The sequence below is a fragment of the Myxocyprinus asiaticus genome, chromosome 6 (assembly GCF_019703515.2).
Source record: "Myxocyprinus asiaticus isolate MX2 ecotype Aquarium Trade chromosome 6, UBuf_Myxa_2, whole genome shotgun sequence".
Classification (NCBI taxonomy): Eukaryota; Metazoa; Chordata; class Actinopteri; order Cypriniformes; family Catostomidae; genus Myxocyprinus; species Myxocyprinus asiaticus.
Window position 1 is genome coordinate 5,877,771 of NC_059349.1, and position 20,260 is coordinate 5,898,030.

At 40.2% G+C, this 20,260-nt stretch overlaps 1 protein-coding gene across 3 annotated transcripts in view; it reads left to right on the top strand.

Annotated features, from left to right (window-relative positions):
- The first annotated feature begins 713 nt into the window (after nucleotides 1-713).
- LOC127442858 (adenylate cyclase type 1-like) overlaps nucleotides 714-20,260 on the top strand; it is a 103,562-nt gene continuing 84,015 nt past the window's right edge. For all 3 annotated transcript variants that reach the window (XM_051701116.1, XM_051701118.1, XM_051701119.1), the window contains exons 1-2: nucleotides 714-1,083; nucleotides 3,211-3,474. In XM_051701116.1, coding sequence (XP_051557076.1) covers nucleotides 763-1,083; nucleotides 3,211-3,474 — 585 coding nt within the window. In that variant the 5' untranslated portion in view covers nucleotides 714-762. The remainder of the gene's footprint in view (nucleotides 1,084-3,210; nucleotides 3,475-20,260) is intronic.

The following is a 20,260-nucleotide window of genomic DNA, read 5'->3' on the forward strand; positions in this document are numbered from 1 at the left end:
CATTTAAGGGATAGTTCATCCAGGCTTTCTGTCATCATTTACTCACTCTCATCTTGTTCCAGATCCATATGCATTCTTTCCTCCGTGGAACACCAAAGACAAAGTCACCACCATTCACTTCATTGTGTAAACAAAGGACGCAATGAAAGTCAACGACTGAGGCTGACATTCAGCCTAACATCTCAAGTCATAGGGGTATGGAACAAATTTGTGTAAACAATGAGAACATTTTCATTTTTGAGGGGTGAACTATCCCTTTAATGGTCCCATTGACCTGGTTTTCTTTAAGCAAAAGATTATTTTTGGGTGAAATGTGACCTGAGATCGGCTTGGCTGCACTGTGGGGGAAAACAACACATTCTCAGCCTTTTAAAGAATGTCTTAATGAAAATGTAAAAATGCAGAAAGGTTTGTGTGATGGTTATGTTTAGTCGTAGGGGATAAAGCATATCATTAGCTCAGTGTTAAACCCATATAATGTAGTCTCTACCGTGACGCGTGGTGTATGTGTGTGTAGTCATTGGAGATCTCATGTTATCAATCAGCAGAATTACTGAAGCACACATTGCACATGCGTGATCCATTCTGAGCCGTGCGTGTGCTGTATGTGAGTGTTTGCCAGCGCGCGCGCGCGTATCTTTCCATTTCATCTCTTCTACAAGACACAACGGAAATCAGAACTCTCGGCTACTGTACGACCAGCATCCCACCGCGGTCACCGGCGCCCCACTTGTGGATCTCGGCTCAGCATCTCTCCGGCGTATGAATGGCCCCGGCATGGAGGAAACGCCGTTTCAGAAAGTCAAGACCAGGCGCAAGAGGAGCCACTGTCCGCCCGGGGTTATCGCGTGCGAGGATGAGTTTGACTGCAAGGAGCTCGAGTCCCTCTTTCACAACTATAACCTGAAGCTGGAGCAGACTTCCACCATGAAAGCGCTGGCCGTGCTGCTGCTGCTATCCACCACTCTCAGTCTGCTGGAGCTGCTGTCCGGACCGAACCTCACCGTCTCCAAGGGCTCTTATCCCGTACACTTCATCATCTTCATCTCGCTCTTTGTCGTCATCAATGTCAAGTACCTGCAGGTGACCATTCACAATTGAATTGAATATATGCCTGAATTGGAATTGAGGTCGTAAGCAGGGTGCTGAATTGTAATTCGGATTGGAATTTAAGGAAAACGGGATGCCATTTTAAAAACTTAAAATCTTTAATTATAGTTTTTAATACGTAAAAAAATAAAAAAATAAAATAAAAAAAATTATGAATTGCCTTTAAATATGTTATCATACACACATAAAACATGAGATTATATTTATGATCAATAATTATTGAATATATATATATATATATATATATATATATATATATATATATATATATATATATATATACATACATACAGTGATAAGAAATAAAATAAAATGTGATATCTTCATCAAAGTCACAAGTATATACAAACACAATGTGCTTAAGCTAACAACACACAAACAATTATAATCGTCCATGTCTTTATTGAACACATCCCATTAAACATTCACAGTGCTGTGGAAAAACTAAGGGAACCCTTAGGCTAAAAACGTCAACAAAAGTTAATTAGAGTCAGGAGTTGGCAGTCCTGGCATCCGATTAATCAAACGAGACTAGAGGTGTGGGTTACAGCTACATATAAAAAGCACTCAAACATTTTGAGTTTGCTAATTACAAGAAGCATCTGCTGATGTGGACCATGCCTCGCAAAAAAGAGATCTCAGAAGACCTATGATCAAGAACTGTTGCTTTGCATAAAGTTGGAAAGGGTTACAAAGTTATCTCGAAGAGCTCAGTTAGTAAAACTGTCTATAAATGGAGACGATTTAGTACTGTGGCTACTCTCCCTAAAAGTGTCTGTGACTCAAAGGGTACACCGCAGAATGCTCAATGAGGTAAAAGAGAACCATAGAGTGACAGTTAAAGACTTGAATGAATCATTGGAACTGGTTAACATCTCTTTTCATGAGTCTACTATATGGAAAACATTAAACAGGCATGGTGTCCATGGCAGGATATCACAAAGGAAGCCGCTGCTTTCGAACAAAAACACTGCTGCGCGCCTGAAGTTTGCCAAAGACCACTTTGACACTCCACAACACTACTGGGAAGATGATTTGTGGACTGATGAAACTAAGGTTGAGGTGTTTTGGAAGAACAAGGAGCACTACAAATTGCGTAAAATGGGCACCACATACCAACATGAAAACATCATCTCAACGGTGAAGAACGATGGAGGGAGCATCATGATTTAGGGCTGCTTTGCTGCTTCAGGGTCTGGACCGCTTGCCATCATCAAGGGAAAAATGAATTCCTAAGTTTATTAGATATCCTACAGGATAATGTCAGGATTGCTGTGTGCCAGCTGAAGATCAGTAGAAGTTGGGTGATGCAGCAGGACAATGACCCTAAACATCAAAGTAAATCAACTACAGAATGGCTTAAAAAAAGAAAATCCACCTTTTGGAGTGGCCCAGTCTGAGCCCAGACCTTAACCCAATACAGTTGCTGTGGAATGACCTCAAGAGAGCTGTTCACACCAGATATCCTAAGAATATGGCTGAGCTGAAGCAGTTCTGTAAGGAAGAACGGTCCAAAATTCCTTCTGAATGCTGTGCAGGTATAATCCGCAGCTACCGGAAACGCTTGGTTGAGGTTATTGCTACCAAAGGAGGATCGACCAGTTATTAAATCCAAGGGTTCATTTACTTTTTCCACAGCACTGTGCATGTTTAATGGGATGTGTTCAATAAAGACATGAAATAATTATAATTGTGTGTTGTTAGCTTAAGCACATTGTGTTTGTCTATACCTGTGACTTTGATGAAGATGTGATCACATTTTATGACCAATTAATGTAGCAAACCAGCTAATTCCAAAAGGTTCACATAATTTTTCTTGCCACTGCATACATACATATACTGTGTATATATATATATAGAGAGAGATAGAGATAGATAGATAAAATAAATATTTAAGATAAAAAATATTATTTTGTAAGGTCACTAATGAAATAAGAAAATGAGTTTTGACCATGTTTGAAGTACACGAGATGCTCTTTGAACCATTCCAAATCATGCTGGATAACATGATTTTTATGAGACTTTGATTTTTTATTTTTACGGTCTCAGTATAAATTTACACTCATGAATTGAAAGGAATTTTGCTGATTATTTCTGCAGGTAATGCAGCTGCAGCAGATCATTCACCTGACCCTGCTCTTCAGCTTCACATTCTCCATCCTCTGCTGTCCATTCCCACTCATCTCTGGAGCTTCTGGTCCAGATCAGGGCGTGTGGCAGCTTGTTCTGCTCACATTCGTGGCGTATTCTCTCCTGCCCGTCCGGACGCTGCTGGCACTGCTGTTCGGAATCATGGTCAGCGTATCGCACATGATTGTCACAGCAATGTCAGTCACGGTTAAAACGCACAAACTGTGGAGAATGGTAAGAGTTTCATGGTTAGTTGCTTGTTTTTTTGTGGCTTAAGAGATGTGTGCAAACGTTCAGACTCTTTATTGTGCTCCCAGTTCCATTTCAGCACCACAGTGGTGGACAGAGACACACACTCAGAGTCTGATGATTCATTCATGCATGTTTACTCTCAGTATAAGTTGTAGTAAATTAAACTCAAACAGTTAGTCTACTTTGTGGCTTGCTCGGTTTACTTATTTAAAATGAGCTAATGCAACATGCAATTTTTGAACATTTTGTCAACTTAATTCCATTTTGTGCTATCCATTTAAATTTATAAAATTTAGGAAGCTTAATTAATTTGTGTTGGCACTATATGAATAATTTTAGTTGGTGTTGAAGTAGCATTTGCTGAAACTGGGCGGGAGGTTTCTAGTTCTCAGACTTGATCGAGAGAGTAAATGTTGAAATTATTTTTATTTTTTTTTATTTTTAGTGAGGAGACTTGTTAAGCCCTGTTCACACATACAGCAACATTATTTGGTTGATGTCGGTAGTCCCTGTACTGTATGTCGCTAGTGGGCATTCCTACTGCTTTAGTTATAACATTATTGATGGAGGGATAGTTGGAGCTTGTGGTTTTTTTCAAGGATGTAGTGTTGGGTTTGAGTTCACCCTAGTCGAGTCAGAGTCAAAAACAAGAAACATCTTACATATTGACTACGTTTACATGGACACCAGAAAGCGGGTTATTGCTAGTAAGCGGCGTAGTGCAAGAAAGCAGCATTCCGGTTTACAAGCACTGTATAAGCGGCGTACTCTTTACTCCCGTATACGTGCGGCTTGGTCAGTAAGCAGCTTTCTCTAGAGCAACGTAATTTCCCTTATGTAAACAACAAACATGGTATTCGAGGAATACTTCACTATTTTATTCTCTGTTGCTTCGTCTTATTTTCAGAGTAGTTGCTGTGTTTTTTTCCTTACGTTTATATGACGACCTTCAGCGGAATTTACGTGAAACTCAGGGATTCCCTTAATGTACCAGCGCATATAGGCAAACGTGAGGGACCGTCGATATTTTGTTGAATAAATGTTTTGTTGACTTGTTGTTGGGCTCCATCCAATGATGTTTGTTATTCGGTCTGTTCCACGCACATAAACCTGCGCGTGGAACTTCTTCAAAAACCTGTTAGAACGCCGCTTATGTGTTTTCATGGCCACAAAAGCATCTTTCTCCAGGAGAAACCTAGGTGTTTTAAACCGCTTTCTCTTAATCCCTTAAACGGCGTAAGGAAATCGGTGTTCTCATTTACATGGTTTCAGAATGCCGCTTTCTGCAAAAACCCTGGAATAAACCGTTTTCTTAAGTGCATGCCAACGTGGTCATTAAGAAAACCCTTAGTGACAGTACACTTACAATTATAGCTAGGGTTTTTTTGCAACTGGGCCTTGGTCTTGGTCAGTCAACTTTGAGTCTGAGTCCAAAAGGGGGTCCAGTTGGACTAAGACAGTGTCAATAACATGTCGAGTCCGAGTGAATCTGTTCAAGAATCTGAATTCAAATTACATCCGTAAACTCAACACTTAAGTCATTCCATCAATATTTTATGCTTTTAAACTTTACAACTAAGAAAAACAACGTGTCAATATCAGGGTCACAGTTATCCATTTATGGATATACTGGGACTCAAGACCATCAAGTCCGAGTCCTGACACGACTAACTAGGGCTGGGCGATAAAACTATATAGATATTTATTGAGGAAAAAAAAAAGAAAATCCTTGATATTGATGGTAAACTTTTGAGTAATTTTAGATATTTAGCCTATGTTCTACATAGACGATCGGATCAGGTGCGTGACGCTAAAAACGCAAGCAGTTCGGCAAAGTTTTTCACACAACTAACTAACTGAATCACAGTCATGAATTCATCTAGATAAGAAGTATTAGCTGGCTAGCGCCTACAAAGCCCTGCTGTCATATAAACCACAAATGAGGCTAGGTAGCCAGTAGCTAGCACCTAGCTATCCAGCTAATATGATATCATTGTCTACTGAACAAGACAGCACTGACAATGCAATACAACAACAATGGCTGCAGAGTGACCTGACCTCCCTTAAAGGGTCTTTATCTCAGTAACTCTCCTATTATCTGACACTTTCACTCATAGAACAAATTAATAATTTTCCACATAAGAAAGTAAGGCCACATCCACACTGATCTGTTTTATATTTTGCTACCTTTACGCCTCTGGTCCACACCGGAACAGTGTTTTCCTACACAACTCCAAATGAAAAACACTCTCCAAAACCTGTACTTCGGAAATCAATGACATTAGGAAACTGTAAACGGAGGTTTCAAACTTAAACCAGTTAGTGTGGACGTGCCCTCGGTCAAATAGGTTTAGAACTCATAATGATGGTGAGTAAATTATCACAGAATTTCCTTTTCAGGAGAACTATTCCTTTAACTTTTTAAATCTGCTCCTCCTTTTTGATTACTATATAGTAGGGAAGTATGCATATTCAGATGCGGAGTGAGTGTGTCAACCCTGTTCTTGGAAGACCCCCAACATTGCTCATTTGGGATGTCTCCTCTCCTCTCAACTCATCAGTGCATTACTAGAGACTCCATGACCTGAAATACTGCAAGCGGGACACCTATAATGTGCAGTGTCAGGGATTGACAAATACTACTTAAAAGAATGTCCTCAAATGTTCAGTAATTTATAGAGGTGTTCACAGTCAACAGTTCTGTTTCAGCATCCGACAGGTGGACACCGACAAGCTTACTACAGACTGCTTGTTTTAAGGTGGTGTACGTCCAGTATAATGGACACATTTATTTTACATTTTCTTGCTCTGTGGAAACAGTTATGTTGTCAGGCCAACTTCTGGATATTTCTTCACAACTCTGAGTTCATATTGATAGGTCATTTGCAAAAGATTTTCTTTGGTTAGCTTAGAAGTGAAAGAAAACTGCAATTGTATCTGCAATATTGTTTTATATTTGTCATTATGGAATGATTTTGTGAAAAAAAAGGAATGGCACACATCCCAAAACCTTAGAATATGTGTATTTTGCTGTTTAATATGCAGTGATTAGGAGGCTGCGGTGGAATAAGAGATGTGGTCATCAGTCATTTATAGTGACATTGGATAGCAGTAGTATTTCAGCACCAGTGAGGTGGACAGCGAGCAGAGCATTGAATCTGTGTTAATTCATTCATGTTCACTTGTTAGTGAAATCAAATGAAAATAAACCCTATCAAACCCCAAAACAATGTACTGGACTTAACATTATGAGCAGTTATTATACATTTTTATAAACTGATTATAAAATTTCAAATTAACTCTATGAAAAATTTGACCTTTGTTTGGGGTTTCAGACACCTCATATAAAACGTGAAATAAATACAATGAACTTTCACATGGTAAGATACTCTGATTGGTGTACATTAGCAGTACACTCCTGCCAGAAGTCTTATTTAGATTGTTCATTGTATTTTTCTACATTATGTTCTTGCTATTAAAATAACCTCAAACAGAAACATCATTTCTATAATTCACCTTTCTGAAAAGTGCATGCCTTGTAAAACAGTTTTTTGTTTTTATCAAAACATACAGTAGCTTTTTACAATGTTCTGATGAGAACAGGAGAACATATGAAAAGAATTTGACAGAAAAATACAAGGTTCATTTTTGAAATACTGTTATTTTTACACATACCGTACAGGAGTCTCTGGGACCCCAAACATACAGGAAGGTCCCAACACTGAATTTAGCTGGAATCCAAATGCTTTAAAGCTAAATTGCTAGGATCACCAAACAGAATTGCAAAAATAATAATTGTTTTCAAACAGGCTCTAGAAAACTGCCCATGTCTTCCATTGGTTGTACAAATGGAAGGTCCTGCCCCAAAATCCACCACAAAGCTACAGTGTTGCACTTTCAGGCAGGGCTCAACAATTAGGATAACCCAAGCGTTTTCGGGGAGTTGACTGAACTGTCACTTACCTAATCATGTACGTGTTTTTGTTTTAGTTTTATATATTCTGCTGATTGAAAATCTACTGATTCAGCTGGCAAATATGATGCGTGATAGTCTTGGAAGTAGCCAACAAGTCAGTAATATTTTGCACCAGCTATATAAATTGTATACTAACAATGCCCAACAGTGTATGTACATGCATCACTGGAGAGTTATGTAATTTTTACCATGAAAATCGTGTCATTTCCAGCACATCTCAATTCTGTTTTGTGTTTAACAGAACTCTTTGCTGGAAATGGAAATGATTTTTTTTTTTTGGAAATTAAATGGTGACTCCATTGTCATGCTAAGGCTAATTGGACCCACTTTATTTCAGGTGTCTTTAACTACTATGTATTAATATTAAAATACATACAATACAATGTGCTTATTGTTTAACTACATGTTGTTCTGCAAAATTCTCACAAGACTCACATTTGTTACTACTGAGGTTAAAGTTCAGGTAGGTTTAGGGTAGGGTTAGGGTTAGGTTTTGGGGTAAGGTTAACGGTGTAACCACAGATGTAATTAAATGCAAGTACTTTAAATGTAAGTACAATGCAACAACACAGTGCATTCAGAAAGTATCATTTTTTTCACATTTTGTTGTTGCAGCCTTGTGCTTAAATGCTTTAAATTTATTTATTTTTTTCACATCAATCTACACTCCATACCCCATAATAACAAAGCAAAAACAAGATTTTTGATAACTTTGCAGATTTATTAAAAAGAAAACACTGCTTTGTTGCTGCGAGTTGCTGACATTATGAATGAAGCTTAAGACATGAAATGGCCTGAAGTTGAAGAAACGATATTGTTACTTAAAACAAAATTGAATTTTTTTTTTTTTTTGGGGTGGGTCCAGTGAAATTAATGGCAGACCTCATAAAAATCTGAACTACTGCCTGATTGAGCCAGTAAAAAAATCGTTATTGTTTTTTATTGAGGACGATTCTCAGTTGCCTCTGCTTCTGAGACAGTCAGCCCACGCATCTTATGATATGGCTTACTGAATGTGTAACAGCGGAGACCTAGCGCGTGTGGAGGCTCACGCTATAGAGCGCAACAGTCTGGTTCTGGAAGAAAAAATTCCCATTCATTTATCTCATAGACGAACTGATTTTCAATTTTACATTATAAAACTTTGAAGACAGACCTACAATGAGCTACGAGGTTGTTCATCAATTGTATATGCTTCTGTTGAAGCCATCCATCTGCGTTATTTTTACTTCATTGTCTAAAAATCATGTTTGATAGCACAATTTATGGTAAACAGCAACATTACCCATGGTACAGCAGAGAAAGATCACCAGTCAGAGAACCGCGGCCAATGAAACCCTCGAAAATGTGCCTCAGAGCGAATGCGCGCTCCCTTGATGCACTGTGAAAGACACAATTTAGTCGGCCTCCCTTCACCCTTAAACTACTTATATATTTGTACATATCGGAATATTTTTCAATAAAAGTAAAATATGTTGTTTCTATACTTGTAATCAACAACCTTAAATCAATAGTTTTATATATTCCCATTGTTTTTTATTCAACGACATCATTTGCAGTGCTTCATGGGATTGTAGTTTGTGCCCTCATGAAAGACGTTAAGTACACAGCCTTATACCTTTTGTCTTTATGTCTGATTTTCAAATTTTTTTTGCCTCAAAACAAAGTTTGTGATGTTGTGATTCACCTCAGAGCTGGTTGGTTTGGTTCATGGCTTACAACTCTTATGAAGGATTTTATAAAAATCTATGGAAGAAATGAATGGGAAAAATACTTCCGGAACACAGACGGCTGAAAAAGTGGGTGTGCACTGTTGCACTCTATTCACCACGGCACCCACGTACAACTCCCCACGCACCCCACCGAGAGTGTGAACCACCTTATAGCAACCACGAGGAAGGTAACCCACGAGAGACTACCTACCCTAGCAACCGGGCCAATTTGTTGCTTTTGAAGCCTGGCTGGAGTCACTCAGCACACTCTGGATTCGAACTCGTGATTCCAGGGGTGGTAGTCAACATCTTTGCTTGCTGAGCTACCCAGGCCCCCCGAGCCCTGCTTTTAGGTGAAATCAACACCAATTCCAATGGCTTACTTTTACTTTACTCTGCATATTGCTGGTGTCATCGGTCCTGCTCAACCCGCTCCGAGCGGGATTTGAACCGGCGTTAGCCAGCATGGAAGATGGGAATGCTAATGAGGAGACTAAAGACTACAGCCCTTAGCGTCAGTCGCTAGTGTGCCTCTTGAGGCTAGGGGAGTGAGGTTTACACACTGCACAGCTATCACGTACCAGCTGGCTAATGCCACACTCTGACTCTTGAGGCCAGGGGAGTGAGGTTTACACATACCGCACAGCTATCATGTACCAGCTGGCTCCCGTTACACTCACTCCCCTAAACCTCACTCCCATCTGGGTAAAGGCTACAGCCCTTAGCGTCAGTCACTAGTGTGCCTCTTGTGGCCAGGGGAGTGAGGTTTACACACTGCACAGATACCTACCAGCTGGCTACCGTTACACTGGGATACGAGAGAGAATTTTAACATTGAAAAAATTACACACCTCAGCTTTAATGAGAGAAAAATGTTGATTAATATACACTGAAAACTTAATTATTTAAAATGCATCAGTCAGTATAGCTGCAGGCACCTTCTGCACTTATACTGTGAGCGTGACGCCTGGTCTGAGCTTAATTCACTAATCTTAGACCTCATGTGACCACAAAGACAAAGTGAGGAGGATACTGTTCCACTTTCATCATGCGAACAGTTGGCTCCAAAAGTCTGAGTGTAATTATTACAGTTTACTACATGTATAAGACAGACCCTCAATAGTCATGTACAATGTGATGAGGTGTCAATTAAAATGGTCACTTTCTCCAACAACAGCTTTCAGCTCAAAAACAGTCTACAAACCATCGAGATACATTAAGATTTCAGCATTACATGCTCCGCTTTACTGTACACATTCTGTTTCTGAGGTAGCGTTCATTCCAAATGGACACCAGAAAAGAAATGAGCAAGCGCTTGAAGTAGAACCAGCGTGGAGCCCTTGGTGGTGTGCTATAAGTAGGACATGTCCAGGCACAGAGGCGAGACATACTTTTGAAAGTTATTTTAGAACAGAAAAGAAAAAATGTATGAGGACAGTCACAGGAACAGATGAATCACAGAAATTCATTGCTGCATTTACTTGACCAAGATTGTCTTTGGTGTACTTGGATGAATGAGTAATTGTTGTTTAACTGTTGTTTATCTTATATCACAGAGTACATTAAAAAAGGTTTACACCACAAAAGTCTAGTGCTTATGTGTGGGCGACCCTAGTTTGAATGCAGCTTGTGACATTTACGATCCCACCCCTACTTTTCTCCCCATAATTTCATGTTTGCACTTTTAGTGTGAAAAATAGAAATACGTAATTTGTTATAAAATTTAAAATGTAACGTACAAAAATATCTAACAAAACACTGTTTTGGCCAGCATATGTAATTAATACATTTATGTAATTTTAAACATGTGACAACCTGTCCCAAAAAAAAAATGTGACAACTTGCCCTGATCTAATATTTATGAGATATACCTGTTACGAACTCAAGAACTCCTCCTGCTCACCACCAGAGGCCTCCCTCACCCAAGTTCGCACCATGAACTACACTTCCCAGCATGCCAACTTGGACTGATTACACTCACACCTGTTCCCTATTTCATAGACTATTTAAGCTCTGTTCAAACAATAGTCATTGCGAAGTCTTGTTTTGCTCCTGCTAACATTTCTGAGCATTTATCTCTGCTGGCCTGTGTTTGACTTCTGCCTGTTACCCACCGTTTGATACTCTGCTGCCTGCCTTGTTTACCTATCGTTTACCTGGACTCTTACTGTGACTGTTTGCTGCTTGCCCTGACCTTTGCCTGTTTATGACTACGTCTCTCGTCTGCCTACGCTGTTCCATTACTGGTGATTTACCCTGCCTGTCTGTTTATGAGTTGCACGTTTACTATTAAACTGCATATGGATCTTAACTTCTGTTCTCCGGAGTCTGTGTTACAGAAGACTTCGCCGACTACAGATCCAGCGGCTCTCCAGCAATTGTCTACTGAAGTTTTCACTCAAGCTAATATGTTGGCTGCCCACCAACAGCAACTCACCCGGCTGACTACTTCTACGGAGGAATTAGTGAAGATCTTGCAAAACCTCTGCATTCATGCATCAGACCAACTGCCACATGCATCTCAACCCATTCTGGAGAAGTTTGCTTTTCTGGAGACCTTTGATGGCACATCAGCTAGGTGCAAGGGGTTTTTGATGCAGTGTCCGATGTTTGTGAAGCAGCAATCCACACTATATCACTGATGACAGTCGCATCTCTTTTGTCTGCTCCCTATTAACCGGAAGGGCTCTGGAAATGGGCTACCGCTATATGATCTTGTGAGGGTTCAAGGTTCACCACCTTTGATAACTTTCTCCAGCAATTCCGAGAAGTATTCGAGCATCCCAAGGGTGGAAAGAATGCTGGTGAGCTGTTACACTCACTCCAACAGAGGAAGGACACCGCTGCCGAGTATGCGCTTACATTCTGCACTCTCGCCGCTCAGACTGTATGGGTAGAGGACACCCTCAAGTTGCTTTTCTGAAGGGGACTCAATCTGGAACTGGCATGCTGCGATGAAGGGAGAACCCTGGGCCAGTTTATCGACCTAGCCATTCGCCTCGATAATCTCATCCGTTCTCGAAGACCGGTACACTTCTCTACTGTCACTTCACAGACCACATCCAGCACTGGTGGAACTGAACCCATGCAGAATGGGCATGCTCATATGATGTCAGAGGAGAGAGAATGCCGCATGAAGCTCCATCTGTGTTTATACTGCGGTCAGGCAGGACATCTACGAGCAACCTGTCCCTTACGGCCAGTCCAATCATCTAAACTGCCGGTGAGTAACATCTTGACTCCTCTATTCACTTCTTCCTATATTAAGGTACCCGTCACTATAACTGGTTGTCAGAACATAATCACCTCCCAAGCCATGATCGCTTCTAGTGCCGCAGGCAATTTTATTGATGAGGGCTTAGCCAAGAGGTTTGAGATTCCACTAATCCCATGTGAATATTCTTTGGCAGTGGCAGCATTAGATGGACGCCCCCTGGTACCGGCCATGTTCACTTCACCACTACAGACATCACTCTCCAAGTTGGCACTATTCACACTGAAAGAACACGCCTCTATATCATTCATTCTCCTCACAACCCTCTGATACTTGGATTACCATGGCTTCAACACAAACCTCAAATCTCTTGGCGTGAAGGACAGATTTCCCGGTGGGACTCAGCTTGCTTCTCCAGCTGCCTAAAGCCCATTTCAACTGTTTCCATCAGATTCACTACTGTCACGGAGGTTCCTTCTTCAGTGCTCAACCTACCTTCTGAGTATGATGACCTCATTGAAGCCTTTAGTAAGGCCAAAGCCTCTCAACTTCCTCCTCACCGTTCCAGTGATTGTGCTATTGAACTGTTGCCCGGCACTACATTACCACGAGGTAGGATCTTTCCTTTGTCTGAACCAGAGTCTGAGGTTATGAAAAACTACATTGAGGAAGAACTGGCAAAGGACTACATCCAACCATACACCTCACCCGTGGCAGTCGGGTTCTTCGTTGGCAAGAAGGATGGTAGGCTCCATCCTTACTTTGATTACTGCGCTCTCAACGACATTATGGTAAAGTTCCGTTATACTTTACCTCTGGTTCCAGCAGCACTTGAACAGTTATGCACCGCAAGATACTTCACCAAGCTAGACATTCGCAGTGCATACAACCTCATACACATATTGTCTACATCGATGATATCCTCATTTATTCAAACTCTCTGGAAGAACACATCACCCATGTTCGAGCAGTCCTTCAGCATCTGATCCACCACCAACTCTACGCCAAAGCCGAGAAGTGAGTTCCATCAGACCTCTGTGTCTTTCCTTGGCTATGTCATCAGCCCAGAGGGGGTCACCATGGATGACAGTAAGGTACATGCGGTACTAAACTGGCCTCAACCTACTTCCGTGAAGGAGTTGCAATGCTTTCTGGTATTCGCCAATTTCTACAGGCGATTTATCTGAAATTTCAGTTCAGTCACTGCCCCACTGACGTCCATGTTACGGGGAGGGGGCTCCAAACTGTGTTGGTCTGCAACGACCCTCCAAGCCTTCAAGAACCTGAAGTCTCGCTTCACCTCCGCTCCCATCCTGCACCATCCTGACCCAAACACTCCTTTCACGGTTGAAGTGGACGCCTCTAACATGGGAATCAGAGTCATTCTCTCACAACATCATGGAACGCCCCTGAAACTCTACCCTTGCGCATACTTTTCCCGTAAGCTCTCTCCTGCTGAGCAAAACTTCGATGTGGGCAACTGAGAATTGCTGGCTATAGAGGAATGGTGACATTGTCTGGAGGGGGCGAGACATCCTTTTCTCGTGTTAACAGACCATCGAAACCTCAAATATCTATGCTCTGCTAAAAGACTGAATCCAAGGCAGGCTAGGTGGGCATTTGTTCTTTACCTGATTCAGTTTCAACATTACTTATCGTCCAGGTTCCAAAAATTCCAAAGCCGATGCTCTCTCATCTGTTTGAGTCTGACACTCAGAACCAGACATCTGAACCCATCATCCCCATGTCACTAATCTTGGCTCTGGTTCAATGGGATATTATGACCGAGATTGCCCAAACTCAGATTCAGGACCCGACTCCCCCTGACTGCCCTCCTGAGAAAACCTACGTTCCACGATTCCTTCAGGAAAAGACCTTACAATGGGTCCATACTACCACCAGTTCCGGACACCCAGGTATCGCAGCCACACTACAACTGCTTCAGAGCCATTTCTGGTGGAACACTATGCAGGTGGAAACCATTGCTTACATCAAAATCTGTCCCACCTGTGCAGTAAACAAATCCTCCAGGCAAATTCCTGCAGGACTCCTCCAACCTCTGCCTATTCCCCATCGTCCATGGTCTCACGTCGCCATCGACTTCAACACTGATCTCCCTGTCTCTCAAGGTAACACTGTCATTCTTACTGTCATGTCGATTAATCCCTCTGCCCAAGCTCTTTGAGACTGCAGAAAATCTAATGCATCAGGTGTTTCACTTCTACGGACTACCTGAAGACATCGTCTCCGACAGGGGTCCACAGTTTACATCCCGGGTCTGAAAGGCGTTCTTCAACAACTCAACATCAACATCAGTCTCACTTCAGGTTACCATCCTCAATCAAATGGCCAGAATGTATTGTCACCAGAACCAGGCTGACTGGAGCCGTTATCTGCTTTGGGCCGAGTATGCCCAGAACTTTCTTCAGAAGCCGTCCACGGGCATGACCCCCTTTAAATGTGTGCTGGGAATTCAACCCCCTCTGTTCCCCTGGTCTGGAAAACCCACAGAGCTACCGGCCATCAATGACTGGCTTCGGCAGAGCGAGGAGGTGTGGGACCATGCTCATGTCCATCTTCAAAGAGCTGTTAGGAGGCAGAAGGAACAGGCTGATCGCCATTGATGCCTCAATCCCATCTACACTCCCGGCCAATGGGTTTGACTTTCCACACGTGACCTTCGAGTGCATCCACGTGAGAGCTAACAAACTCATTGACTATTTATACACAGACACTAACTGCAATTTAAAAAGCCACAGGTGTGGGAAATTAAACTTTAATTGCAATTTAAACCTGTGTGTGTCACCTTGTGTGTCTGTAACAAGGCCAGACATTCAAGGGTATGTAAACTTTTGATCAGGGCCATTTGGGTGATTTCTGTTTTCTGTGATTTTGTTTTTTTCTGATTTATAAAGGAGCCAGACAACTATGTGATAATAAATGGCTTCATATGATCACTATCCTTAAGACTTTTTTTGCATGATCAGTCATATTTTCAAAATCAATGCCAAAATTTCACAATTTCTGCCAGGGTATGCAAACTTTTGAGCACAACTGTAGTTGACACTTGCCTGAATGTATGCCAGTGTGGGTTAATTGTATTCACTTGTTTACTTAACAAATGTAACAAAGATATGATGATGATGAAATTTTAGTTTATTTTAAATTATTCTAATTTAAGAGGGTGAACTCTTTTTGAAACAAACAAAACCACTGCTAGAGAAAACACACATTTGCGCAATTAGACTTAAGTTTGAACTTTAAAACCTTTATAGTTACTGAGATATCGCCCTTGTGACAACTTCCTTTTGTGACAACGCGCCCCGATCTCCCCTATATGTACTACTGAAACAGTGTGACAGCGCTAAATAAAGCCTGTAAGCATTGAGCGTGTTTCCTGTAGAGCTCTGTGAGTGCTGAGGAATCTAATCCAATAAATAGCATAAAGACTCTCTTCTGTGTATTTTGTAAGACCTGAAACTAAACACATGATCTGCCTTTACTGGATGACACAGACAGACCTGGACGATTAAAACACTGTGTGTGTGTGTATATTGACAATAACCTCTCTGATTTAAGCAATAAGATGTTTTAATGATTATTTGTGTCCTTAATATTTTCATGTAGGAAGTGCCATTTCATAAAAGCAATAAGGCACTCAAGACTGTGCTATATTTTGTGCATCTTGTCACTTGTAGGTGTAATGTCTAACTAAACTCTTTAGTTGTGATTGTGTTCAGAATATAGTACGGCCGTAAGTGCCTTATTGTTTTTATAAAATTGTTGCTACACAATAAAAATAGAAAGGAAATTCATTTTCATTAAAGCTCCACTATGTAAGATTTTCTTTGTTAAAAAATTAACAAAAGTCCATTTTTGAGCGAGTACATTAAAAATCAGTGTTTAAAACCCTCTCCTTGCCTTACCCCAGTTCACTACGATAAGCCTACAATAATTTATACTTTGAGCTGTCGGGTCGGATTCTTACATAATTTGTCCTTGCATGTTTACCTCATGTCCATAAGCACACAAAAGATGATATAATATAGTAAGAAAATAAAACACAAAGTAAAAAGAAATAAGCAAGAGAATAGGAAAATAAAATCCTCAAGGAAAAGCCCTAGAAATGCACAAGTTGTTGTCACTTTATAATTGCCCTATTAGCAGAGAGCCTAGTCTGTTTAAATTTAGTTGACAGTTTACATTACATCTAAAATAATTTATAGATAAAAGGTACTAGACTGTGACTTGACCCTGTCTGTTATGACAGACTGATTTGTTTCCTATTTGTCGAATAGGAAATTTACAGTGTCTGTTGGAGATGACATGTCTTCCTCTTCAACTATAAATCATGGTGTTCCGCAAGGATCCCTGTTAGGGCCAATTTTGTTTTCTCTATATATGTTACCTCTTGGTTCTGTGATTTGAAAACACGATAGTGATTTTTTATTGCTATTCAGATGACCTACAGTTATATTTGTCATTGAATTTCAATGTTCTGTCTAGTTTAAATGTTCTTCAAGAGTGTATAGTAGAAATAAAAAAATTGGATGGCATGTAATTTTCTGCAGTTAAATTCAGATAATACGGAGGTTGTCATAATCGGTCATGGTTTTAAAAAGAATCAGATTGAGTCTGCACTTCATCAGGTGGTCCCGAATATTCAGCAGGTGGTGAGAAATTTGGGCATCTACTTTGACACAAATGTAAAGTTTGAAAATTTTAGGTGAGTTCAGTCTCGTTTTTATCAGTTAAGGAACATTTCCAAGGTGAGACAGGTTTTAAGTTTTAGGGATACAGAGAAGCTTATTTATGCTTTTATTTCGTCTTGCCTAGATTTATTGTAATGCACTGTTTTCAACTTTAAATCTACAATCAGTGCAAAATTATGCAGCTAGATTTTGAAACAAACTAGGTCTTTTAATCGTATTACTCCAGTTTAAACTTCTTTGCATTGGTTACCAATTCATTTTAGGGTTGATTTTAAAAATGTATTAGGCATTACATGGGTTGGATTCATGAACGTATGAAACAGTTAGACCTCTTAGATCTCCTTGTCGTGAACTTTTGGCTGTTCCAAGATCCAGATACAAAACAAAAGGTGATAGTGTTTGCAGTGAAGGCCCCACGATTATGGAACGTCCTGCCCTGGGATATTAGATCTGCTGAATCTGTGTCTGTTTTTAAGTCTCGTTTAAAAGCTAATTCCTATAAACTTGCTTTTGCTGCTTTGTAATTTTTTTTTTTTCAACTTGATACGTGCAGCAACCGGAAGTGTAGAGAGACAAGGAGTGGTGTAACATGCACTCTCTTTGGTTTCGTTGAAGACCAGACATGCTGCTGCATTCTGGATCATTTGCAGAGGCCTAATTGCACATGTAGAACTATGTCCATTATGATTGTGACCCCCTCTGTTATGACTGTGATCCTGTCTATTTTCCTTGATGACCCCATCTGTTATGACTGTAATCCAATCTGTAAAGTATAGTAGCAAAGAAGAACACCTTTCACTGCATGTTTAGAGTAAAGGTTTGGTTTGACTCTTTCCGTGTAATGTGTGTCCAAAGTAGAGATCCACACAAAACATTTGACATTGAATTATATCATTTTAAATACCTTTTTTTGTTCAAGTCAATTATTGATCACTTATTGATCAAACAAATAAAACAACACATGTGACCTTGTCTGTTATCACTGTGAGTCTGCCTGTTACGATTGTGACTCTGTCTGTTATGACCATGACTTTGTCTGTTATGGCTGACCCTGTCTGTTAAGACCGTAACAATGTCTGTTATGACCATGATTCAATTCAATCTGTTATGAGTGACTCTGTCTGTTAGGACTGTGATTCTGTCAGTTATACCGAAAGCCTGTCTGTTATCACCGGGACCCCCTCTGTTATTATTACTGTGACCCCGTCTGTTATGACTATGATCCCCTCTGTTAAGACTGTGATCCTGTCTGTTATGACTGTGACCCTGTCTGTTATGATTGTGACATTGTCTGTTACGACTGATCCTGTCTGTTTTGACTTTAACACTGTTTGTTATGACTGTAACTGCCTGTTAGGTTTGAGATCCTGTATGTTCTGTCTGTTATGACAAGAGCCTGTCTGTTATGACTGTGGTCCTGTCTGTTATGACTGTGACTGTTTGTTATGAATGTGACCATGTCTGTTATGACCGTGACTCTGTCTGTAATGACTGTGATCTTGTCTGTTATGACTGATTCTGTCTGTTTTGACTTTAACGCTGTCTGTTATGACTGTAACTGTCTGTTATGATTGAGATCCTGTATGTTATGACTGTGATTCTGTCTGTTATGATCATGACTCTGTCTGTTATTATAGTCACCCCATCTGTTATATTTGTGACCCTGTCTGTTATGACTGTGACCCTGTCTTTTATGACTGTGATGCTGTCTGTTATGACTGTGGTCCTGTCTGTTATGACCATTAGCCTGTATGTTATGAATGTGACTGTCTGTGATGATGAGAGCCTGTCTGTTATGACTGTGACCCTGTCTGTTATAGGGATGCACCGATCCGATACCTGGATCGTTATCGGCTCCGATACTGAAGCTTTTAGACAGATCAGGTATCGGTCCGACGAGCCCGATCCAAATCCGATACTATGTGTTAGTCATGTTCGCTACTGTCAAGCTCCAAAAATGACCATAAAAGAACCATAAAAACACCATTAAAGCAGTTCATATGACTCATGCATTTTATTCAAAGCCGCTTGAAGACGTGCGATAGCTCTGTGTATCACAAAAGAATAAGTAAATATATAGTATGTGCAGCACCAGCGCGTTAGTGAATGCCGCTGCTCTGTTGACACAAACACACGCACAGGCTGGTGATGCACTTGCGGCTACGCAGTACGCAATATTTGAGCACTACTCAAGAACAGCATCTCAGATGTAGATGCTCAATAGTTCGGTTCACTTATAATATGCATTTAGAACGGCACTGGAGGTTCATTTTACCAGAATTTGAATAAGAAGCAAATTAAACTACTGTGAACTTGCCTACAAAGAGACACATACAGGACTTCCTGGAGAGTTTAGAATGTCAAAATAAAAGCGTGAGGGTTTAAAAAGTGCACGATTTAAATATATTACTGTTGTAATTAAAATTACACAAAAGTCAATAATAATAATATTAATGACAATTTATTATTATTATTATTATTATTGTTATTATTGTAATAATTAGTATTTGTTCACAATTTATAACAATATTTAAGTTGATTGGGTTCCAAAAAATAACTGTGTGAATGAAAAGTGGACTGATGTCTTACAACTAAATTGAACAAAAAAAGAGATCTGAATCCTTTAAAGTCCAGATTCAAGTTGAAACATATAAAAAAAAAAAAAAAAGGGCAAAAGACTTGAAAAAGATTTGAAGACTGGAATTACTGTTAATTTTGCAGTATACTAATTAATAATAAAGTGTTTCTTAATAAGCTATACATTTATATTGAAATAATGTGTAGTTAGAGGTTTGTGTTTCTTTAAATATTAAAGAGTACTCCCAGTTAGTTCCACACAATAATGTAAAGATATTCTAAACTGATTATGCAAAAAAACAACACTGGTATTGGCTTGGGATCGGTATCGGCTGATACTGAGATTTCCGATATCTGAATCGGATCGGAAGAGAAAGTGGTATTGGTGCATCCCTAGTCTATTATGACTGTGACTAGGGTTGCAGCGGTATACCGGTTTCACGGTATACCACGGTATGAAAATTGACGGTTTTCATACCAAGTACATTTGCTTATCTGGTATTGAGAAAAAAATGCAACCGGACGGAGAATCTCACCTGCACGTGCGGATCTCCTTTCCTCCTCGACTGCTTGTCAG